This window comes from Pygocentrus nattereri, chromosome 5 (assembly GCF_015220715.1).
Source record: "Pygocentrus nattereri isolate fPygNat1 chromosome 5, fPygNat1.pri, whole genome shotgun sequence".
NCBI classification, from domain to species: Eukaryota; Metazoa; Chordata; class Actinopteri; order Characiformes; family Serrasalmidae; genus Pygocentrus; species Pygocentrus nattereri.
In genome coordinates, this window is record NC_051215.1 from 47,385,897 (window position 1) to 47,410,919 (window position 25,023).

General features: G+C 41.4%; 2 protein-coding genes across 3 annotated transcripts in view; one reads left to right on the top strand and one right to left on the bottom strand.

Moving 5' to 3' along the window:
- Positions 1-29: 29 nt before the first annotated feature.
- On the bottom strand, positions 30-11,845 carry tcirg1a (T cell immune regulator 1, ATPase H+ transporting V0 subunit a3a). The gene is made up of 21 exons (XM_017710194.2): positions 11,704-11,845; positions 10,021-10,143; positions 9,806-9,884; positions 9,498-9,646; positions 9,247-9,342; positions 9,101-9,162; positions 8,830-8,956; positions 8,648-8,730; positions 8,419-8,512; positions 8,057-8,269; positions 6,553-6,703; positions 5,909-6,048; positions 4,114-4,271; positions 3,746-3,836; positions 3,530-3,648; positions 3,140-3,353; positions 2,786-2,893; positions 2,001-2,087; positions 1,799-1,919; positions 797-968; positions 30-374 (listed from the first exon to the last, which is right to left on the bottom strand). The coding sequence occupies exons 2-21, from the start codon at positions 10,135-10,137 to the stop codon at positions 290-292; spliced, it is 2,466 nt and encodes an 821-aa protein (XP_017565683.1). The 5' UTR covers positions 10,138-10,143; positions 11,704-11,845; the 3' UTR covers positions 30-289.
- Positions 11,846-17,040: 5,195 nt separating this feature from the next.
- Positions 17,041-25,023, top strand: part of wu:fc21g02 (DNA-directed RNA polymerase II subunit RPB1) — a 21,919-nt gene continuing 13,936 nt past the window's right edge. The window contains exons 1-2 of one of the 2 annotated variants that reach the window (XM_017710196.2): positions 17,041-17,153; positions 23,719-23,765. In XM_017710196.2, the coding sequence (XP_017565685.1) occupies positions 17,083-17,153; positions 23,719-23,765 (118 nt within the window). In that variant the 5' untranslated portion in view covers positions 17,041-17,082. Of the gene's footprint in view, positions 17,154-17,731; positions 17,749-23,718; positions 23,766-25,023 lie in introns of those variants that run through there. The other variant, XM_017710197.2, reaches the window with a different exon arrangement.

Consider the following 25,023-nt stretch of genomic DNA (forward strand, 5'->3'; position numbering starts at 1 on the left):
CTGCTCGTTCTGAAAATCTAAGACAAATATGAAGTTGGAAAGAACCTTTTATTGACCTTCAGTTTGTACATGACGTGCATCACTGGCCTGATGCAGAGGATATGGTCACTTGGTTAATGTAGTTCTCTCATTCAAAGCCACTGCAAGCTTTTATTTTCTTAAAAGCAAAACAAAGCTTTATACGCTGGGCTATATACATAAATGGGATACAAGATAAAATGTCAGCTCTAAAAAAAAATGTAAAAAACTTAGTGCAGTTAGTTTGACACTACTATGTTAATTTGTTTGTTTACAGGAGATGCACATTTGATGCAAATGAAAAAGGATTCAGTTTATATCCTGTTCCGCTGTAGAACTTGTTCTGGAATTCCACCCTGGATAGAGAGGAAATGGGCAAAATCAGGCAATTTAATTAAGGACAATGGTCAATAAAGGGTGACCTTTTCACATAAATTGAGTCCTGTATGGATGAACATGGGAACTGTAGTCCAGGGCTAGACACAGTGGGCTGGTTTCATGAACATGTATTAAATCTTGGACTAACCTGCAATGCTGGGTTTACCATTGAAAATCCTATTCAGTCTAGGCTTAGGTTTACGTTTAACCAGGATCTGGAAAACGGGTCCAATACGTTGCCCAGTATGCCATAACAAAAAGCTTTGGAAACTGATGTAGTTGGCACACAGTTGCTCTCGCACGTTTTCAAAATTAAAACTAAACTGACTAAAAATGACAGCATTTTGTTGCATTTTCTTCCCACCATACCTTCATAACTTTTGCATGAGGGGAGGCTTACCAGTGCAGACGCAGGGCGTGTAGGAAAGCCGACAGCCCTTCCATGACGAGCAGGATAGACACCGTAAGTGTAGCAAAGAAAGAGAAGATGACCGCCAGGATGACTGATCCTACGTAACCTTGCCATGAGAGCGAGATCCGCATCACCATCACCCACAGCACCTCGGAAAGCTCTGAAAGGTATGCACAAATTTTAAGTCGTGATCTCAAATTTGTCGGTCACTTCTTGTAGTGAAGTGTACGGAGTTTCTCTGAACTGAGAGACGGGTGTATTCCCAAAGGCCTTGTATTCATCAAAGTTGTGTGTGGGGTCCAATCAGATTCTAAAATGAGTGCAAAGGCCTGCGTCATTCACTTTAAACAGTTTTAACCTGGAAAATGCTTGATTTGTTAAATAATGAAGATTGTTACAGAAAATATCTAATATCAATACACATAGAACATGATGCTTGTGCAGTTGTGAACTGGACTTGACTTTGTTAGCTCATTAGTCCTTAAAACTAAGCAAACATAGCAAATTTAGCAGTCCTAAAAGACCATAATGTGGTGTTTGTACATTTTTCCACAAGACAGCCAGTGCCCTGATGAATGCTTTCCTTTTATTGGCTTAGAATGACCTGCATAAGTTGGGGTGTGTAAATGGGACCGTTTACTTGGGAAAATTTTATGTGAAACAAAAAGGGGATTGCTGTGTGTTTTCCACACAGCTGAGGCAAATTTGTTAAGTTAAAAATTAAGTTTATTATTCCAGGCCTGCGATGGACTGGCGACCTGTCCAGGGTGTATCCGGCCTTCCGCCCGATGACCGCTGGGATAGGCTCCCGCAACCCTGAGGGAGAAGCAGCTTAGAAAATGGATGGATGGATGGATTACGCCAGGCACCCAAATCTGTGCTTGCTTCTGCTTTGATGATTGAGGGCCACTGTGCGAATGCCTGTGTTGCTTAGAAAGTGCAGGGACCTCCTAAAGATTCCATAACTTTGTGCATGCATCCAATACTCACGTGCATGTGCGAGGCTAAGAGCCCACAGCCGGAGGTAAGAAGCAGTGTTAGAGATGCAGCCCAGGCAGTACTCTATGGTGTGAATAGCCTGATGCATAAAGGCCTCAGTAATGTCAAACTCCTGGTGTGAAGAGAAACAGAAGTATGTGTATCGGGAAGGAGTACAGCTTTTTCTTTCCCCTTTGGTGCGTTGCTGTCTCACCTTGTTATCAGCCCCATTTCCTCTCTCCAGGTCTCCTTGCTGGGCGTTGATTGAGCTAGTGTCAGTCAGTGGGGGGCGCCGCTCTTCCTGTCACAAACAAAAGTTGTACTCTAGTGAAGTCGATGGAGTTACATGCATGAATATTTTACTTTTTAAAATGGGAACTTATCAAAATTGCCCCCAAGAAAGAGCTCAGACTTTAATGATGCATGACCTTCTCTGTCTGATCTCGAGAAACGCACGACGTGGAATTGAACAGATTTGAGGGCAAATAAATCAACTTTACATGAGATGCTGGTAGTTCTTTCATGCAATAAAGATTTTTTGAACAGTCGAATGTAATTGGTGGTGTTTTTCTTTCTTAAAAACATTTTAAATGTATTTTTGCAGCGGTGTCTGATCCATCTGTACCTGTAGCTTTTTTTTTTTTTTGTCAGTAGCATAAAACCAAAGTACAATAATGTAGGATTTGTACTGGACTGGCATATTCATTAAAAAAAATCAGTATTATTGTTTTTATGACCCCGCGACCCTGAGGGAGGTGTGTGTGTGTGTGTCACGTTTTGGTTAGTTGGGTATTACGCTCAAATGTGCATACACTTCTACCAGGTCTGAGTTTAATCATACACTAAAGACAAAACTGAAAACTGCATGCACTCATTTTACGTTCAGATTTGACCATGTACGACTTTGATGAATAAGAGCCGATGTGCATTTGTGTTGATGGTCAGAAACGTCTCTGAACGATGCAAATTCAAACTCCTTATTCATTCATATACTCTTACCATGGTCCTGTTCCTTGTGTGTTTGAGGTAGAGATGAATTGGTTTTCCCAGTAACAGGACAGGAACAGCACACAAGGCTAGAACCACCAGCACCTGCTGCACTATCCTCTAAACAGGGAAAGAGGGTGTATGAAAGGGGTCAAATGCTTTCTCCACAAAACTAGTCACAATAAAGGCTTTTTTATGAGTACTCATATGATCGAGTTCTCAAAGTGAAAAAGAATCTTCATTTGTTTTCATTTGGATTTGGCCAGGATTGTGTCTTGTTTACAAATGAGAGATATTTAAATTAGCCCAGACATGAAGCAGAAGTACAGAGAATATAACAGAAAAGTGGGTTATGCTGTCCCTCACCTGTCCTGCGTAGAGGGGCGGGTTGTCTGGGTTCTGAGTGAATAGGAACATGTCTATGAAGTGGATGAGGAGGCTGGGAGCAGAGCTGGAGTCCTGCGGTCCAAAAGCAATCCACTTAAATACAACCATGAAAACCAGGTAGCCAAACAGACAGAGCATGAACACCAGCTCAGGAATCAGCACCAGGAGCACACCGGCCATGTCACCAAAGTGTCTGCGCAGGGAGAGGGAGGAAAGATGTAAACGAAGGCAGACTGAAGGGGGGAAAAGTGCAAAATGAGAGAAGATGCAGGTAAAATAGTAAAATAAATAAAGGAGAGTTACGATAAAAGAAAATGTGTGAAGTCATTAGAGGGATACCAGCAACTATTACATGCATAAATGACTCACGTGTAGTTGAAAAAAGACAGGCAAACTCCAAAAGTCATGTGAATGACCCCAATGACGACCGACATCTTCATCTTGTATGAATTGAGGAAGGTCAGGTGGTTATTTGCCAGTCTCCAGATCTGTGGTAGAAAGGTTAACAGCAGATAATATTGAATATATTAAAAGTGTCAGCATGTTGCGGTCAAAAGGTTCCATTGAGGATTTAATTCTGTTTACCGGGTCAATGCCAAAGGGGTAAGGGCCCTGGAACACTCCAGTGACGTTTGGGTCCAAAGCAAGGTACTGGTTTTCCCTAAGGGTGTCATCACTAAGAGAAAAAGTCATTTAAAGGAAAAGACGCACAAATAAACACAGAGTTTGTATTTTGGAGAATCACAGCAATTTCAGACTTGACTGTATTGCGCCTATGTATTCTTGGTAGGGCGCAGCACTGTACAGTTTATTGCATTCCCAGTTAAGCTCAAATGGTCTGATAATTACCTGTTAAGTTCTATCAGAGGTGCTGTATGAGATAAACATAATACAACAATAGTAATGTGGCTCTAACACACTGACATGTTGTATTTACTCATATTGATGCCCACCTCCAGTTGTAGTGTTGTATCATAGGTCTGAGGTGCCAGCCAGAGGGGAACAGACTGAGGCCTTTGCTGAAGCACTCGTTATAGACTGCGCCGGTATAGATGGAGAACAGCCCCATCAGCAGAATCAGGTAGCGCCCTCCAAAAATCATTCGCCACATCTGAGACAAGAACATGTGAAGAAGGAAGAAAAGGGCTGATTAAGTATACAGAGACCATTATGACTGATATGATTGATAGGGCTTGGTACACACACACACACACACACACACACACACACACACACACACACACACACACACACACACACACACACACACACACACACACACACACACACACACCTTCTAAGCTGCTTCTCCTTCTGGGTGGGCTTGGTCTAGCTATAGATAATCATACTTGGATACTGAACCATAAACAATACTTTTTTCCCAATACCCTTATTTGAATTATTACAATATGGAAAGTGGGTAGGACCTCAACCAGAAAGGAGTGTGAGGTGAGTATTTTACTGACTGCAACGGACTGCAGACGAATCAACAAGCACTGACACTAATAACATGCATGAGGAATGTACTTTATACAGCCAATCAGCAATCTACATTTTGGAACAAGCATCTTTATTGCCTCATGGAGGCTGATAAGACCAACTACCTGGGTTTTGAAATTTGGTACTGAATGGCATGAAACGTTTTGATTCTCTGTGGCATTAAAGTAATTCATTCAGTATTCAGTTTGGATTTTCAATACCACCCCTAATAATAATTCTCCAATAAAGCTAGAATTGTGATGCACTGCATTCAGAAAGTATTTACATCTGAAGCACTGTAAGGTAGGATGGAGATCATCTCTCCAGAGATGTTTCACTGGTTTTAAGTCAGACATTGAAAGCTACTCTGGTAGACTAACTCAGCCATCCAAAGCCACTCCTGCATAGTGTTAACGATATGTTTTGGATCAGTCATGTTGGAAGATAAAACCTTTCTTCCAGTCTGAGATCCTTACAAAAGTCAAAATACAGATTCTTCTGTACTCTGATGCATCCATCGTTCCCTCAGTCCTGACAAGCCGAAAACCCGTGCCCATGGCATGATGCTATCACCATTGTGTGGCATTGTAGAGATGGAATTGGGACAGACTAGGAATGGTGCCTAGCTTCCTCCAGAAGTAATGCTACGGTATTCAGGCCATAGAGTTCAATCTTAGTTTTAATAGATCATAGAATCTTGTTACTTTTTGGCTTCAAGCGAACAGCCATGAGCCTTTTACTGGAGCTCCATGATATCTTCAACTTCTTGGACACTTCCTTGACTAAAGCCCTTTCTTGCTATTTGATTAGTTTGGCGGAGCAGCCATCTCTAGAAAGAGTCTCTGGGATGTGAAGTCCCATTTTAGAATGATGTAAACCACTGTGTTCTTCTGGACCTTTTGAAGAAATAAGGTCCTTCTCCAGATACGTGCTTCGACAAAATCTTTTCTCGGAGGCCGGCAGACGTGATGGCTTGTTTTCTTGTTTTGAAAGTGCACGGTCAGTTGTGGAACTTTATAAAGACTGAAATGTGCCTTTCCAAATCATGTCCAAACTGAATGCAGCACCAGTCACCTTTAATCAAGTTGTGGAAACATCGCAGGGATGCTTAACCGAAAACTTTGTGAGAACCGGTTTATGCTTTTTCATTACGAACACTTTCTGAATGCAATAAGTAAAGAATTGTGGACGATCTTTCTGAGTAGTAATGAACGGTGGTTTTTGCGTTGGTAATGAACTGTAATTAGATTTTTCTCAGATTGAACATACCTCATTGGTGCTGTTCTTCATTTTGGGATCTCTCTCCTCCAGCAACATCCAGAGAGCTGCCAGCGTCATGAGAAAACCGTGACCGACGTCTCCGAACATCACCGCAAAGAGGAATGGAAACGTGACTATGGTATACACCGCTGAGGAAATGACCCACATGGATACAATTAGTTTCCACTACAATTTCTTCTGGATGTGAAGATCAACTGAATGCATTTTAATCTGGATCTAATAATCTAATCTGGAGAATGAACAAAGGCTGATTAGCTGTATCTCAAACATCTTTCAAATGTACTTTTTACAAGGAGATTATAATGGGGTGTACCTAATGATCCTAATGTACCTAAGTGTCTAATGATTTCAGTCCAGTCTTTAGAAATCCTCCATGCCACTTACTCTGAATTTGCCCATTAGACAATTGACTTGGGAGTTCTTAAGGACTGGCACAAAGACAGGAGGTCTAATATATACTAATGCATGTCCATTACAGGAGTTATATGAAGCACAACTACACAGAGGGACATGCTGTGTAAAGTAGCGCTCCCATGCTCCTCTAAAATAGTGTGCGTCTGTGTCTGTGTGCAACACAAAGGCTTGTTTTAAAGAACAACGTAAGTACACTATGATTTACCCGTGTCTATTACCTGGGTTCACTTCTCTGTAGCTTGCCACACCATAAGCATCCACAATGCTCTGAAAGCCAGCAGTGAAGGCATTGGTATTGAAGAGCGTCGGGGGAGAGGTGGGGGCAGGCAGGCGGTTGTAAAATGAGTCCACACTGCTCCCACTCTTCCTCTGAATGTCATGGGGAACAAAAAGAACCATGAGAAAAGAAACATTTGAAATATCTGATGTCTAACGCAAACATCAGAGTTTCTAAACCAGGGATGTCCAGACCTGGTCCTGGAGATCTGCCATCCTGGAAATTTCAGATCCAACACATTTGGCTTCATTATTTAGATGCCTATGAAGGCCTTCATGACCTGGATCAGGAGATTTGGAGCTTATCTTTGCAGGGTGGCAGATCTTCAGGACCAGGACTTGCTCCCCCTGTTCTAAATGCATTGTTTACTCCACAGACCACACAGTCCATATATGAAAACTAAGCAGCAAAACAGAATTTTTTTTAAATTTACTGTTACATATTTACACCTTTTCAGCCTACAGCAGTTTACAGCTCTGCCCATTCACGCTGAAGTTATAAGGAGTGTTTCCAGCCAAAATGGTTTTAAATCAGGTATAATGCAGGATATAAACTGGAACAGATCTATTTAAAGGCACAGTACTAAGAATAGCCTGTTTAAAATTGAACTGTGGTTGTTTTTGGTTTGTTACACCACACAAACATTGTAAGTTGACCTCAGGGAAAATAAATAAAGTACCAGAATAATGTAGGACATGGGCTCTATACACATGTTGGAGTGTCCGTATTATAGTATACTTTTGCAGTTCTGGGGTAAACATGGGAACAAGTAATGGGTTATAGTAACCTGGTTAGTGTGATGCATTACACTTTCTTTATTTAATCACATTAGTTTCTGGCTTAATAATGTCTTGCATGTCTAAGAGAACAAAATGAAAAGCATTTAAATCATAAATTTTCTCCTACCATATAATGTGTGCCTGTCCTTGTACATAATTTGTGGTCATGCACTACCTGCGTCAGCTGACTGCATGACTCTGTGAATGTGACCAGTGCAGTGTGTTCACAGCAATGCTACATAATTGGCAACCGATCTAATATGAAACAGGTGGATAAAGATCTCCTTACTGAAGAAGAGAGCTTTGTTTTATTCATAAACGCTGTATTTCTAAGCAGGTTAAAGAGTTTCTACTGGGTAGTTTCTTGGTTTTCAAATTGTCATGGATTACCATCTTTGAGTAACTAGCCAAAATCTACCTATATGAATACATTTCATAAGGTTTGCATGTTGTATTCTTATTGTAAAGCATGACTTATAATATATAACTACTTTTCCCATTGAACCTTAGCAAGTTCAGTCAGTTTTATCACCACTTCTGTTTTGTTAACACTGTCCAGCAGCTGACGAGCTGAATGTATTCTAGAGCTGGGACAAATTGCACTGTTGGTGCCCTCCAAACTCTGGGTGAACATGTCATATACAAGCAGCTTAGCTGGAGCCTCACCGTGCCTTCTATCAGGGCGCTCTGCAGCAGCAGCAGCTTGCTGACAGGGCACCAGGCCTCAGCGATCAAACACTTGTCAGTGACTGAAGGGCTGCAGAGGTTCAGGACTGTCTGCACTGCCTTACACTTCTGCACCTGCACCCTCCATTGTGGCAGTGCACACACACAGCGGGCCAGCAACTGCTGCATGTAGCTCTCTGTCTGAGATAGCACCTGCATAGAGAGAGATCCATGATTGAGTGAACAAGAAAACATGAGGAGAATGAGTAAAGCTAGTCTAGACAATAAAATGCATATTTTGCACATCTTTTTGCGAAACAGAGGACGCACTGGAAGACACACATGGTCTTATCCTGACTTACAGTTCTAATGTCAAAGATCCTCCCCTGCAGCCCCTGAAGTATCTCGTCTCTCTCCTCTGAACTCTCCGGGTAAGCAAAGGTGTTTGTGTGGAAACTGTTCAGTGCAGTGATAAAGAAGCCATTAAGTTAGAAAATGCAATAAACACTAATCAACAGAGACCCAGTTTCTGATTGTGTCGATGCATTTTCGTTATGTAATTCTCTTACGAAGAGAAGAACATCACATTACCAGTCACAGATCTTCTTTACTTTCTGGCCAATCTGCTCGCCCCAGAAAGAGATCAGAAACACTGTCCACTGCACCATCTCTCCCTGTGTTTGGAAAATGAGATTCCATGACTCATATGTCGTTGTGAGGATATGCAGCTGTTTTATGTCGATTCTTTCTTTCTTTCTTTCTTTCTTTCTTACAGTGTCTGCCACCTCCAGCTTCTCCTCCATCCCCCAGAAATCTACAATGATGTAACCCCGGCAGGCCCTCCACAGCAGGCGCTCGAAGGCCGGGACTTTCCATGGATGGACCACGCCAGCGACAAAACTGGAATAGAACGTTTTCCACAACACTGTTAACGCACAAAAATACTGTGGGTTTAAACTGAAAGCTCACTGACCAGTCAATTTCCAGGTAGACAGAGACTAGCCGTATTTTAGGCGGCAGCTCTGTATAGCTGATGTTCCTCACCTCAGTCTAATGTCTTGTCTGTTATCCAACAAAGCTGTGGTCTCCAGATTAAGAGCTGGGCCCTAAAAAACAAACAAAACCCTACATGTATAATTACGATGTACGAATATTAATTGTAGAATTAACGTGTGAAATTGAGACCTCACCTGTGTGGCTGTGAACAAGTGGGTTTGGACAAGAACTCCTTTGTACTGGCTAAGCTGGGTCAACTGGTTCCACAGACTGTCTCTGTTCCTAGACACCTACGGCTCAACAAAAACACCGGAGTCACCCCCTCTTTACAAGTCATTTAGTCTATACACTCTTTGAGCTTAATCAGTTTGCACATTCAAAGATCCAACTGGTGTCACAGACTACAGCTCCATGTTTGTTACTACGATTAGTAATACATTCTCACCTCTCTGAGTTCTCTGGCCAGTCTCTCGCTCTCCTCCTCAATCACGAGGAGCTCCCTGGGTTGAGGAGCTGCAGGCAGTGGGCTAGGAAGTGGCAGAGTGCCGCTCAGTGGTGGAGAGAGGGACTGCACAATCTCCTGCTCCAGAAATGCTGGCCAAAGCAATGAACGAGGGGATGCAGAGAAGGAAGGATAAAGGAAGATCAAATGAAGGTGTTTATACTCTGATGTGTTAATGCATTCTCAGTAGTTCTATTGTTGAAATCAGTTCTGTTACTGTCATCCGAAAAAAAAACCCAAAAAAAACTCACTGAAGGTTTTCTCCATTTCTTCACATCTCCTCACCTCCGAGACAAACTTTCTCTGGAAGGCATTTACACTGGGGTTCAACTGTGGAGGTGAGACAAAGACGATCAGTGAAGACTGAACCGAAGAATAACACCAATTAAAGGTCATTTGATTGCTTTTAGTTTGTTAATAAACTCCACACAGCATGTTCGCTCACGGTCATGTTAACTGAACTCACGTCTCTGAATTCGACCAATCCTAGCTCTCCCAGCTCACTGACGCAATTGTAGGCAGACCCTGACTGGAGGAAAAGCTGGACCAGACACACCTCCTCACTGCGGAACAACGACCCCATGGCAGTCTGGAAATGTGAGTCCAATTATGAGCAAAACTGACTCACAAACAAGTCTAAATAAACAGCATTATAAGTAAAATCATGTAAAACTCCTTCTGGGCATTTTTGGTACAACACATGCTCTTTGTGCCATATTAACAAGCAAATATCATGCATAAACTGTCTGTGTACAATAATGTGAGTTATTAAAGTATTGATGTAAAAGTGTATAACCAGCTTCCATGGAGATGTCTTTGCACAGACCTCATATGAGTGCAGGCAGAAGCAGGAATGCGATTAAAGAGGCTGTCTTTCATGTGACAGTATTTAGCTCCTAATTGAATTGAGAATGTCTGAAAGAGCAGGGAAAACACCCAACCAACAAAGACAGCAATGTAAGAGGAACAAAACCTAAATGAAAATCATCCGACACTCGTACAGCCTGTCTTTCATTAGTATTCATCTCATATTCCCAGTGAGGACGTCCTATAATAGTGTGTTTCTGTAGATACGTTAACGGTTAGAAAATCATTACTTATGGGTGGAAATTCTGCTCAGGGTTCTTGCTAAACACAACCTATGAATTGATTTCAAAGTGTCTCCACCTTGTAAAAGAATCTACTACACACTGACATTACTATGCAACACCCACACTGTAATTACTAGCCAGGGTAACATTAATAACACCATCCATTGTTAAATAGGTGATGTTCATGAGCAAACTCACTAACAATAATCAACGTGGTTGGTTAGTTTAGTGGGTAACATCTCTGCCTTCTACACTGTAGACTGGGGTTCAATCCCCACCTTGGCAAACACCCTTCACTACACCAATAAGGGTCCTTGGGCAAGACTCCTAACACCGCCAGTGTAAAAATAATCAAATTGTAAGTCGCTCTGGATAAGAGCGTCTGCCAAATGCCATAAATATAAATGTAAATGCAATAATATGGTGATATATATAAATAATAAATAAGATACTTAAACCATGAAATTATAAAACAGTACATAAAATAAATGGGCTTTTCTCCCGAAATGTCCCACAATAATACTGAGAAAATTCACTGCTAAATTAAGCAAAAATGTATCTTTGACCCAAATTCTTGGGGATTTTAGATTTTAGAAACTATTGTCTTATGTTAGACTTCTGAACTCAAATTTGGCCATTTCTCTTTTAAAAAGTAAGAATAAAAATGAAGCCAAATATCGGTATAGTAGCATAAAGCTATATAAATGCCTTAAAGGGTTTTATCACACAGCAGCAGCACGGATTCCTGAGTTACAGTGACTAACCACCCTTTAAACAGCTGAAAAGTGGAGTTGTGAGGTTAACAGACACTGTTACAGCTTCATAACGCCTTGCTCGCCAGGTGGCCTGTTTATTTGGTACTTATGAGCAGATAAGTTAGCCCAGAAACACAACCCAAACTGCGGCCCAACATCTCAGTAACGTCGCGATCACGAGGTTTTAGACACTATTTACCTGTGTTTTGTTGTTATTCTTCACAGCTGTGCAGAAATGAAGCTTAGATACGAGCTAAGTAACGAATGAACGGTGTTGAATGAATGAATGAATGAATACATTACCGAACGATGCTCTTCTTAGAGGTTAACAGAGGAGATTTTCTGGAAATCTTCAGGTTACTTATTCTGTGTAAATTAGACAGATCATTAAGCCAGAAAGTAAACCAGCCCTACTGCAACGCCACCGCTGCAACGCCTTGTTATTGTTTTTCCCCACCCGTTTTCTGAGCAGCCCGCCGTTCTGCGCTCGGATTGGCTGACAGTTCAAAGAGCCAGCCACTGGCCGAACTACTAGCCAATCAAAGAGCGAGAGCCGAGGTAATGTAAGCCAATCCCGGCAAAGGAGGGCGGGGTTTGTCTCAATAGAGGTGTGAAAGAAAACAACGTTGCAGTGAGCCACCGTCATCATCGGTCACGTTACTTCACTAAGGACCATGTGACGTCCCAGCTAACGAAACACGCAGCTAGGACCCAGGGGGCAGGTGGACCCGCGTCTTCTGGGCCCACTGAGATCTTTATTGGGCCGCTCACACAGATACTGACACAGCTTTACAACCGAGACTCACAGATCCAACTCCTTAACAACATACCTCACCACTCAGCTTCCATCAACACTGCACAGACAGAACTGAGATGCATTTATATCATAATTTATTTATCCATAACGCATCTCACTCATGGTAACGGTTTTCAGAAGGATCCTTCACAACCTGCAACATGATGTATTCATTGTGTATCATTTTTCTAACCTAAACTTTTAGGTTAATATTTGAAGCTAGTGGGTGGCGTGGCATGATCTGAGAGCATCAGCGTCATTGTCATTTGTCAAATACCTTAAAGTAATTTTTATATAATTATGAGCATTATGTAGGGAAGAAAGATGGGCTAAAATCAGCTAAACACTGCTGCTTCTGCAAATCAGATACTCTCAAATAGTGCCGCTGAGAGGCAGGAAAACAGGGAGCGATCTATACAACTGAAAAACGTATTGATTGAAAACAGTATTGATTGTGCCAGTGTTTGCATCTCACTGGTGAAAAGAAGTAGAAGACAGATGTGACTTTCCTGGTCTGCCCTAGTGCATTTTATACTAAACTGCATGAGTGCAGCTTCATTAAAACCCCTTTTACAAAACAGTTTGACTAACTTAAAAGCCACACTGACTTGAGAAGATGTCACCTGGATGCAACTATATGTAGTGAAAATGACTCAGCTTGATGTACATGTATAAAAACCAACAGAGGTGTTAAAAGTAAGAGATGGTAAATCAAAGCAGCACATCACTAAATACGTATCTCTCACGCACACTCAAGCATACATGCATAAATATGTACTTACAGTGTGAGACAGATCCAAGGCCAGACAAATTTCTAAACTGACCATCAGCCAGCTGCCTTGGGGTGTCATTATGAATGTGAAATACAGGTAACCTCAGAAAATTTACCAACCTACTTAATTATCCTACTTGCAATGACGCCACATTTGCCCTGCGATGGACTGGTGACCTGTCCAGGGTGTTTTGTGCCTTCCACCCAATGACCGCTGCGATAAGCTCCAGCACCCCATGTGACCCAGAAGGATAAGTGGCCTAGATAAAGTGTGTGTGTGTGTGTGTGTGTGTGTGTGTGTGATGACACCACATTTGATCTCAGACTGTTCATGCACAATTGAACAAAGGAAAGAAAGAGAAAGGAATTGATGAACATGTGTCTAATGCTTTTTGTCTCCCAGAAACATGGATTATAATCAAAGTTTACATGACTATAAATGGGCCGATCCCTTGGGTGCAATCAAGTAGGTAGCTCTTGTCTACATGGCTGAGGGGGAGGCACAGCAACTGTTCACAGGAGCGCACAAGGTAAAACCAAATCTCAAATCGTCTAAAGTGTACATCAGCATCTAAAGACATACCGGCGTAGTGCTGACCAGGAAACACACAGAAACTCAGGAACACATGGAGACCAAACGGGGAGAGTTTATTCAAACATTCAAACCATCAACTGAAAATAAACAACTTACAAACAGGAAGCGTTTTCATGCTTCTCTTCCCCTCCTAAATTGAAGGGCGGCTTATAAGAGCCTCTGTGTCTCCCTGAGTTGGCAACTGCTCACTATATGAAATCCCTCTGCTCCACATGTTCTGTGAGCGAACCTGAGCACAAGCCTGAAGGAAATGTTCAAACTGACCCGTCCATGTGGCTGGAAAGTGAGGTTTTGTGATGTCTGCTATCAGATTAGGTTTAGTGTTGTGGCGGCTGCCGCCTGCTTTATCCTCCCTATCCAAGCAGTCCTATAGACCATGTGCATTACATTAGAATAACTTACCACCTCCGTGTTTAAACATTTTATTGCGTTTTTAATACCAATTCAGTACAGCCACAGCAAATGACCCCGATTAGCTGATTTAGGCTATCAACATATCCTAGTTACATCATAATTGTTTTTTTTTAATGCTGGTAACATTTTCTGAGAAGGAGGACATTTGAAGTAAAGTATCCCACCTATACGTTTCAACACTGGTAACAATTTTGAAAAGGTGATTGTAGTTTTATTGTTGTTTGGCTGTTTGGCTGTTGTTGTTGTGTTTGTATGTGTGTGTGTGTTCTGTGTGACATGGGGTTTCTGGGGGGTGGGTCATTCTGGGTGGGGAGGTCAGCTTGAGGTGGAAGCCTGTGGCTAATGGTGACCTCTCCCATGAGTTTGTTTGTAGGCAGTGACTTTCTGCAATTTCTTAAAAAAAAAAAACATATTTCAAGCAGAATTGAGGCCCTTCCCTGACTCTCCTTCTGCATGAAATGCATTTTTAATAAAACAGAAGAAATAAAAAAAAATCAGTGTTGTATGCAATCAAAACAAAAAAACGTACTAAATATAACAATGAAAATCTGTTACATTAATCACTATAACTACTGAAAACATCAGCACTACAGGTCCGTGAGCTTTGTCATGATAGATGTAGAGTTGTTGGAGGAATGCTCTGTGGAAAACAGGGAGTGGTTGGAGTTCTGCCCCATGCCTAAACAATAGGGTCACATATGTGAAATATTTCAGGCATGGTTCGGGCAGCATCACAGAGCAGAGATATGAAGAAAGGAGCTGTTATGCCCTCCAGCTGGCGCATTTACTGCTACAGATCTGTAAACATGACCTGAGCTTCCAGTACTGTACTGTGGGCACAGAACAGCATGCATCAGCTACAGATAATAAATATCAACTTAATAAGATTGAGGAACATCAAAGACTGCATGCAGTGGAAGCGTGCTTAGTTGAGGACTTAGACAGGACTCTTTCTTACTATAACACAGTATAAGCTCTCACTTAGAGCCTAGAGGGCTCTGTAAGTTGATCATTTTGTTTGGATTGTTTGCTCTGTTGTTGACTGTGTTAATCCACCCAGGGTCGTCTGTAGCTTCGTTTTGGGGGCAGTCGTGGGCTGGAGGTTAGAGAACTGGCCCTGTGACCTGAAGGTTCGATCCCCAGTGCCGACAGCACATGACTGAAGTGTTCTTGAGCAAGACACCTAACCCCTAACCCCTAATCGCTCCCTGGGTGCCGTGGATAGGGCTGCCCACCGCTCCGGGCAAGTGTGCTCACTGCCCCTAGTGTGTGTGTATTCACTAGTGTGTATGTGGTGTTTCACTGCACGGATGGGTTAAATGCAGAGGTGGAATTTCCCCGTTTGTGGGATTAATAAAGTATCACTTAACTTAATCATTATATTGCCAGAAGATCTCATCACTTTATTTTATTTGCATATAGTTCATTTTGACCATACATTTTTATGTTTAAATTTTACATGTAAACATAAAAATTGTATTGAAACTTTTATTGCTTTCTTTTTAATCAATTATTTTTTTATTATAATTCTTGCATACAAAATAGTATGATTGAAGTGTAAAGAGGTGCCCCCAAACACACCCAAATGTTCAGAAAAAGCATTGCATATATATGTAGCTTACCTCCGTCTATGAAATTGTTTGCTCATATATATGTTTGTGTATATATGAACAGTGGTGTGACTTCATGTTCCAGCCTTTGGGTTTTTCCATGATGGGGACCTTCTAGCAACCACTGCTTGGCTTAGAGACTCTGTGGTGTGGCTGTAGGCTTATTGGGTAGACGCTTATTGTTTCACTGGAGAATAACTACAGTTTGTAATTACAGTAGATAATTACCTGAGATTTGTTATAAGATACGCTGTTGTTACAGTAGGAGAGCATAGCACTGCAGCCAGTGCTACAGGCCAGGTGTTTTCAGTTGCTAAAAGAGTATTTTCCCAGCGTTTACAAAGGCAAATTAGGATTACAATGACAAAAGGTGACTGACAACATGTCCGTACTTGGTATCCCATGTACACCCATCACTACTATACCCTGTTTTTTTTTCCATACCTTTGAACTGCACCATGGAACCCACTGGCAACAAACCAAACCCAGAGTGTCCAAGCACCCCTGCCATGTTTTACTGTAAGTGTACACATCTGTTTCCTTCAGGCGAACACACACGTGGTGGCTGCAGCCTAGTGCATAACTAGGATCTTACAGTCTCCAGTAGAGTATTAAACATTTAAAACCTATAATAAATAAATCAGGTTTCGGGCTGTGAGGGATCTGTTTGAGAATTGGTTACTATGGACGCGTTAGGAATGAGAGGGAGGTAAATAGACATTAGTTCTGTCTGTGTTGTGTTGTTGGAAGCTGACTGGTGAGGTGTGTTGGTAAGAAATTGGATGTAGCTGCTGTGAGCCACAGGCCCCAGCGCCAGTGCCCCCTGCGCCAACTGCCTATGTCATTACGTCACAGCAAACACACAAACAAACAAAAAAAAGTAAATAAAACCGATTTAAAATATATTTTGTCCCACACGCCACAGCTCCTGACCTCTGCAGCAAACTAACCCGTTTTAGTGGGGGGACAGGAGGAGCAGGTTTAGTGGCAGGCTGCTGTCACAGAGCTGCTCAACCCACAGATTCAGGAGGTCCTTTGTTCCCAGAGCCATCAGGCTATTCAACTTTTCCCAGGGAGACCAGCAGAGAAGGAGGGGGGGTGTTTAAGAGGAGGACTGAATCTGAATCTCATGCTTGTCTTGTGTTTATCTATTCATCTGCACATAGTGCATCTTTCACATCTGGACACTAGACACTTCATTGGGTACAATATATGCACATATTTATTTACTCATTCTGTGGTCATTATGTGCCGTCACCTGTAAATTTTTATACAGTCATTGTTGCGCTGCATCTCTCATCTCAGGTTATATGGTGATTTTGGTTTTTACGCATGAGTTTAAAAACCTTTAACCTTCACGTTCTGTATTAAATTAGTCAGTCCCGCCACGGGGGCGGGGATTGCTGGGAGGGGCGGGGATTGTCGGTAGGGGAGGGGGATGGGACGGCGACGCCCTTCTGGAAGTGTTTTCTATAGGAGCTGCTTGTCGCTGGGGATGGGTGGCGTAGCCCAGCAGCTCATCACCCAGCAGAGTGAGGCTCTCTTCAGGCTCCAGCTCAGCGCTAAGTGAGTAATGCGGCTTGTTTTTTTTTTTGGGGGGGGGGGGGGGTCGGTCGAGTTACATGTGTACAGCACCTGTTTCTGTAAGTTACCTCAGCTTTATTTTTTTAGCAAGAACTGTAAGGTGTATAAATGATATTGTGGAGAGCAGTGTGTGCTTCTCCTCCTCAGAGCAGGGCCCGGTCACACAGGCTCAGTGAGGTCTGCTGCTCTAATGGAGGAGCTGCCGTGAGGGCTGTGAGGGGCGCGGATGTTTTGCTCATGTCGTCTAGAGCTGAACTACTTCAGAAGTCACGAAACTACCTGTAGGCAGACGTTTTTCCTTAAGTAAATGGTCAAAAGGCGATTTGGTAGTTATTATTTAATATAAAAATATTTCTAAATATTTTCTGGAAGATGTGTCGAGCGTTGCCAATTGTTTTTCTCCCTATCTATTGTCTAAGGGTTGGTCAAACTGCTCATTTGCTGTTCTCACGACATTATCTTGATTTTCAAGGCTTTATATCTCGTGTTTGACGCGTGAGTGCGGCTCGGTTTGCGTGAGAGCGCCGCGCCTGAGAGCGCCGCGGGGACCAGCCAGGCGTTTTCGCCCTGAGTGATGGTATTTCACATATTTCATTTCGTGGGTTCTGACATTTAGAAAGCAAATACACATCTGATTGTTTTATGTTGAGAAGTGTTGGAAATCCAGATCTTCTGGTGCCAGAGTGGTGCGACAGGGAACCATGTGTCTCATAGTTTATGCAGTCATTGAGGGAAATGTGAGTAGAGAACAGTGGTGGACAGTAACTCAGTAAATGTAATTAGTTACTGTACTTAAGTAGTTTTTTCCTGTATCTGTACTTTACTTAAGTTTCTCCATTCTGGGCGACTTTTTCCTTTCACTCCACTACATTTCAGAGTCTAATATCCGACTTTTTCCTCCACCACATTTTGAGAAATCTGTCGTTCCTTTTGGCTTTTGTGTGTATAAAAATATAACATGTCAAAACAAAAGAAGCCAGAGCACCAATCAGGGCCCAGCGGTCACTTTGTTCTCACTCTTGTTTTTTTTTTCCCCTTTTTTTATTGATCATTTTCAATGTTACAGTAACAAACATTCTTTAACCCCTACTTCCCAAGCTATCCAACCCCCCTCCCTATGCCACCCCCTCTCTCCTATAAATGTACAAGTGAACATGTAGACATTTTGATCAGTAGTAGATAAGTGTAAGAAAAAAAAGCATTAATAATGATACTGACAGTATTGCTGACTAACAAAAAGATAAAATACAGTGTCAAAAAATAAAGTAAATCAATTTAATAAAATAAATAAATAAATACGTTTTAAAAAGGGGGAAAAAAAACACCACAGTTCAAATCTATTTACCGTTCTGCTTCTATTCACTTAAATTGGACAACTTTTTAAAGTATGTGATGAAGGGATCCCAGACCAACTCAAACATCTCTGCCACACCTCTCAAACTAAATTTAATCTTTTCTAAGTTGAGGAAGAGCATGACGTCTGTTAACCACAGAGCATGTGAGGGTGTCGTGGGAGCTTTCCACCCAAGAAGAATTCTTCTCTTAGCTAAGAGGAGGGCAAAATTTAGTGCCTCAGTCACGCTAGACTTCAGAGAAGACTCCAGTTGTACTCCAAGCTATTATCCTACGAATAATGGGTTGGGGCTAACATTACTTCCAAGAGCTTCGTTTAAAGAACTAAAGACAGCTTTCCAATATTTCTCAAGCTTCGAGCAGGTCCAACAGGAGCAATAGGGTGGCTGGCTCTTTATCAAATCGGGGGCATAAGGGATTTACCCCAGGGTATATACTAGCCAGTCTGGCCTTGCCTAGGTATGCCCTATGAACAAGTCTGAACTGGATTAAATTCAATCGAGGACAAGAAGATTACGAATGTATCTCTTTTAAAACTTTGTTCCAAAGCTCCTCCTCAATCTCAAACCCAAGTTCTTGCTCCCATGTAGGCCTAACTGTTGAGGGGAAATCAGTGAATGACCTTAGAATAATATAAAACTGTGATATCAGCCCTTGTGAGTGAGTGAACAGGAACTGCAAACAAGCGTTCCCAAGGTAATTCAGGTGGTCGTCCTGGAAACGGGACAAAAAGTGTCTGGGCACAGTGGCGAATTTGAAAGTATTGAAACATATTGGTGTGCAAAAGGTTGAATTTGAAACACAATCCGGAGAAGCTGTGAAAGGTATCATCATCATATAGGTCCCTAAAGGTAGTAATTCCCAATCTATTCCAGGTGCCAAATGTGCGATCTAGTCTAGAGGGAGTAAATAGATGGTTGTTATCTATCGGGCTTAAGGTTGAAGCTGAAAGGAAACTAAACTGTTGGCGGGACTGTATCCAAATCTTAAGCGTGGCTTTAACTAAAAGATTAGAAGAATATCGGGAAGGAGACAACGGGAGGGAAGAGAATATTAGTGCTTTCAGAGATGAAGAGTGGCATGATAGCGATTCCAGTACACATCAGGTAACACCTGATGCATTAACCCAGAAACCAATCTTGTGTATGTTGGCTGCGAAGTAGTAAAATAAAAAAGTTTGGTAGGGCTAGACCCCCCTGGTCTTTGGGCCTCTGTAGAATTAGCTTACCAACTCGAGGAATTATACCACCCCAAACAAAATTTATAATTGCTTTATCAAGGGTCCTTAAAAAGATTTAGGTAAAAATACCGGAAGACACTGAAACAGGAACAGGAATTTGGGAAGAATGTTCATTTTGACACTTTGAATTCTACCAGCAAGTGATCGGGGAAGAGTACTCCACCTCTGAAAGTCCTCCTTCATGGATACGGGTACGGGCTATATGAATACCAAGGTACCTAAAACCATTTTGAGTTAATCTGAAGGGAATATTGGTTTGAGATAATTGGACTGTAAGAAAATGAAGAGGAAAATATTCGCTCTTATCAAAATTGAACTTATATCCCGAAAAGGAGCCAAACTCTTTTAAAATGGCTTGAGCAGCCGGAATTGAAAGTGAGGGGTGACTAATATAAAGCAAGAGGTCGTCTGCATACAATGAAACTTTGTTTTCTATGTTATAGCGTATAATACCCTGTATGTCTGACGATTCTTTAAGGGCAGTAGACAGAGGTTCCAAAGCTAAAACAAACAAAGCCAGGCTTAACGGGCAACCTTGACGAGTGCCCCGTTGTAAAGAAAAAAAAGAGAGAACAGAATGAGTACAAATTCTAGCTGAAGTGGAAGTGTAAAGGAGTTTGACCCATGAAATAAAATTGTTCCCGAAGCCAAACTTGCCCAGGACTGAAAAAAGTTATTCCCATTCTAAACGGTCAAATGCTTTTTCAGCGTCTAATGAAACAACGGCCTCAGGAACTTTAGAAGAGCTGGAGGAGAGTACAATATTTAAAAGCCTACGGATGTCAGAGAAAATATGACGCCCTTTAATAAAACCAGTTTGGTCATCTGAAATAATTGATGGAAGGACTGATTCTAAACGTTTGGCCAGTACTTTCGCAGGAATTTTGTGCTCGTTACAAAGCAGGCGGATGGGTCAATAAGAACCACATAAGGTAGGATCTTTGTCTTTTTTCAGTATAAGAGAGATTGTTGCCTGGGTAAGAGTTGGGGGAAGATAACCATTTTCTAGTGACTCCTCAAACATTTCCAGGAGAAGAGACGATCATTTTTCTTTAAACCTTTTATAAAACTCTATACCAAAGCCATCTGGGCCTGGTGTTTTTCCGCTACTCATAGAGCAGATTGCATCTGTAATCTCCTCTAGTGTAATGGGGACCTCTAGATTCTGTATAGTGTCAGGGTCTAAACTGGGCAGTTTTAATTTATTCAAAAAAGTGTTTATAGTATCTGGGTTGAGGCAGCATTCACTAAAATAGAGTGTAGTGTAGTATTTGACAAAAATATTATTCATTTCCTTGGGATGAGTTACTATATTGTCTGATGAATCTCTAATTTGGGGGATTAATCTGGAAGCAGTAAACCTCCTCAGTTGATGGGCCAATAGTCGACTACCCCGATCGCCAAACTCATATATCCGACCCCGCAGGCGCCAAATATAAGCCTCCGCTTTCTCTGTAGCGAGGAGATTGAATTCCGCCTGAAGGTCTGTGCGTGATTTCAACAAGTCAGGGGAAGAATTTTCAGAAATTGTTCTGTCCAATTCAGTTAGTGATTTAGAAATCTTCTCCATTCGAACCCGTCTAATTTTGTTTTCGTATGAAGAGGATGAAATTATTTCTCCCTGAAGTGCAGCCTTCAATGATTCCCATAATGTTGCCTTGGAAATCGATTCTGACTTATTAGTAGCCAAAAAGAAGTCAATGGTGTCGGAGATCTTGGAACAAAAAAATTCCTTTGTAAGAAACTGAAGATTTAAACGCCACTGAGGAGGATCTTTATAATATAGGCTAAACTTCATGTCAATTTGAAGAGGAGCATGATCAGATATAACTATAGCCAAATAGTCGACAAAGGTAACAGAATCAAGGAGCTCGCTGTTAATAAAAAAATAATCAATACGTGAATAAGATTGATGAACTGGCGAAAAAAAAAGAGAATGATTTGTTGGAGGGGTGTAATGTGCGCCAGGGGTCCACACAGCTATTATCCTCCATAAAGAGGGACAAATACCGAGCCATCTTAGAAAGTGAAGCCGTTTTTTGAGCTAGATCGATCTAAAACTGGACTCATAACGCAATTTAAGTCACCACCTAAGATAAGTTTGTGGGAGTTAAGGTTTGGGAGAATAGATAAAAGCCTTTTCACAAAGTTCTCATCATCCCAATTCGGGGCATAAACATTGACCAGTAGCACCTGTACTTGGAACAGTTGGCCAGCTACAATGACATATCTTCCCTCCCCATCTGAAATAATTTCACTTGGTATAAACTGAACCCTTTTATTAATTAAAATAGCAACTCCCCTCGCCTTCGTGTTGTAATTAGAGTGGAACACTTGATTCATCCAAGATTTACACAACTTATTATGTTCCAATTTGACTAAGTGGGTCTCCTGGAGGAAAATAATATCTGCACTCAAAGTTTTGAGATGGGAGAAAACTTTAACTGTTTTGGTTTGGGATTGTAAACCTTTAACATTCCAAGAAATAAATCTTACTGGGTTATGGGTTAAAAAAGAAGACAAAGAGAGACCCACCCCAATCCCGTAAAACATTCCCCGAACTACAATAGACTTCAGACTTCTACTTCCAGTAACGGTACCCTAAGCCGAAATTTACAACAAAATCCAGATCCCAACTTCCCACTCCACAGGACACTGGAGTGAAACAACTGCAAAAAAGAACATTATATAAACAGACACGTTATGAGCCAAAGCAAAGACCCAAACAATGACCTGGTTTAAATGTGCTAAGGTAGATAATTAACAAGTATAGCTGCTTATATACAACTACACCAAGTGACTTCGTCAGAGATCAACCTTATCAAATTAAGAAGGCTCAAACTTCTTCTGCAAGTGGGTCAATATATTTAAACAAATTTAAAGCAAGAACACTGCAACCCAAACACTTAACATGGGAGCACATGCGTCACCTAAATGATGAACTAACCTAACCTGTAAATAGAGCACAATATAGAAATATGTCCACATATGCAGTTGTGACTGGCCTGTTTCTTTTTTTCTGAATTCATACAAGCACTTTCATTTTATAGAAAATGAGTTTGGGCTGGTTCATGTTTATGAACAGAGGCCTACAGATCAACACAGTAAAGGAGCTCATCTGTGATCCTGAGTTTAAAGCCAGTTTTTATTCAACTTGTAACTAATTTACAAAGTAATCTTAAACTGAAACTTTGCTTGTGTGTAAAAAGTGATTTCAGAGCCACTCGGTTCTCCCTGATGGAAACTGTTTACCTTCAGTGTTTTGTGCTTATGATCATTTTAATAGACGTCAGCGTCACTAATTAATGACGTTCTATTAAAAGACTGGTTTACCAAGAGAGACGCTGGAGGACTTTCACCTGAAATGAGTTCATGAAGCCAGTCTGGTTATAAAAATGATAACAGGACATCAGAGCCAGAATTACTCTTTTAGTACTTTTACTTTATACTTAAGTACATTTGAAGGTAAATACTTTAGTACTTTTACTCAAGTGGAGGTCTAAAGGGAGGAACTTCTACTTTTACTGGAGTAATATTTTACCTTGGGGGTCTCGACTTTGTTTACTTCGTCCACCTCTGGTAGTGAATTGTTAGGGTCCGTGTTAAATTCTGAGACCAGACCTGATCTGTGCATGATAATCTAGTTATGACCTTTTCCCAGGGCTGAACGATGGTTTGCTTTTTTTTATTGAGAGTGAAATTTTCAAATTACAAGAGCAGCAATTTTAATGACATGCTAAATTATTCACAGATGTATTTTTTTTAAAGAGAGATCTAATAATGTTCATAAACTAGGGAAAATGGATGTGTTGGTCTTCCTGGCAAGAAATGAAAAGAAAATACCTTACATTGAAATATTGGTCAGAAAAATCACAGTTAGGTATTTTCCGCCAATCATTCAGCCCTACTTCTCTGTAATATTCAGCTGACATCAATTTAAATTTACATCCACAGAAAAATGTGGAGCTTTTGGATCCTGCTCTGCGCTGCCCTTTTTACAGGTAAGACTAAAATGGTTAACTGCCACCACATTCACAAACACAAGATTGAACATGCCGCTGGAAAGACCGCGTGAGTCAGAGAACAGTTATCTTCTGTTTTCTGCTGAAAAAGTTATTCTACCAGTTTCTGTTGAATTCTGTTGAATACATGTTTCTTGTAGACTTGCACAGTGAGGTAAACATAATCATTAGTATGCATTGATACCATTAAGTATGAGTACACATTTGTTTAGTACTCGATAACACAGAGTCCGATACTATACTGAATAACCGACTTTGAAATAAGTAGTTGTTAATGTAAATGAGTGCAGTGTACATTAACAGCTAAATAATTAAAATCTAGCTGATTTTAAATAACGTGCATTAACCAGCTGTGCTACATTAGTTAACTTTAATCAAGTAGCTCTGCAGTGAGTTTTCATAAAAGCGCTTCTAACAGCCGTAAAGTATGTTTCATACTTTTGATCTGATCTGTCTCTTTCAGCATCAGTCTCTGTAGCGCTTTGAGCTGTAGCTGAATGTCTTCGGAAGACACTGTGTGATTTTAGAAATCTTCTTTTTTGGTGACTCACATTGTACATTAGAATAGATCATTATGCACTGACAAAGTTTATATACTCACACTCCATCTATGAACAGGATCAAATAACCTGTTTCATTCAGGATAACATGCTTTGCTTCAAGTACTGAACACAGAGAAACTGAGCAGCGCTGCTAACACGGAGCACTGAAGCTAAAAATGAGTGGTCATGTCCACATTAGGACGATCCTGTGTCTCTACAGTCTATTTTACAAAGAAATCACTATGTTAATACCTCAAAATAAAGTCGACATATAGAGACTTCAAGTTAAGTGATACTTTATGTGAAACACCACATATGCACTAGTGAATACACACACACACTAGGGGGCAGTGAACACACTTGCCCGGAGTGGTGGGCAGCCCTATCCACGGTGCCCGGGGAGCAATTGGGGGTTAGGTGTCTTGCTCAGGGACACCTCAGTCATGGACTGTCAGCACTGGGGATTGAACTGGCAACCTTCCAGTCACAGGGCCAGTTCCCTAACCTCCAGCCCACGACTGCCCCCTTTAGTAGCAAATGTCGACTTTTCCTCTGCCTCCATTGTGCTGGCCTGCATGCCGAGCCCCGTGCTGGGGAAGTGGTTGTCATTGTGTGTTTTAATACGAGCTAAAATCGCCCAGTGTATTTCTGGAAGGAATCCGCCAAGGCAATTGTTAAAGTGACCGAATGCTTTG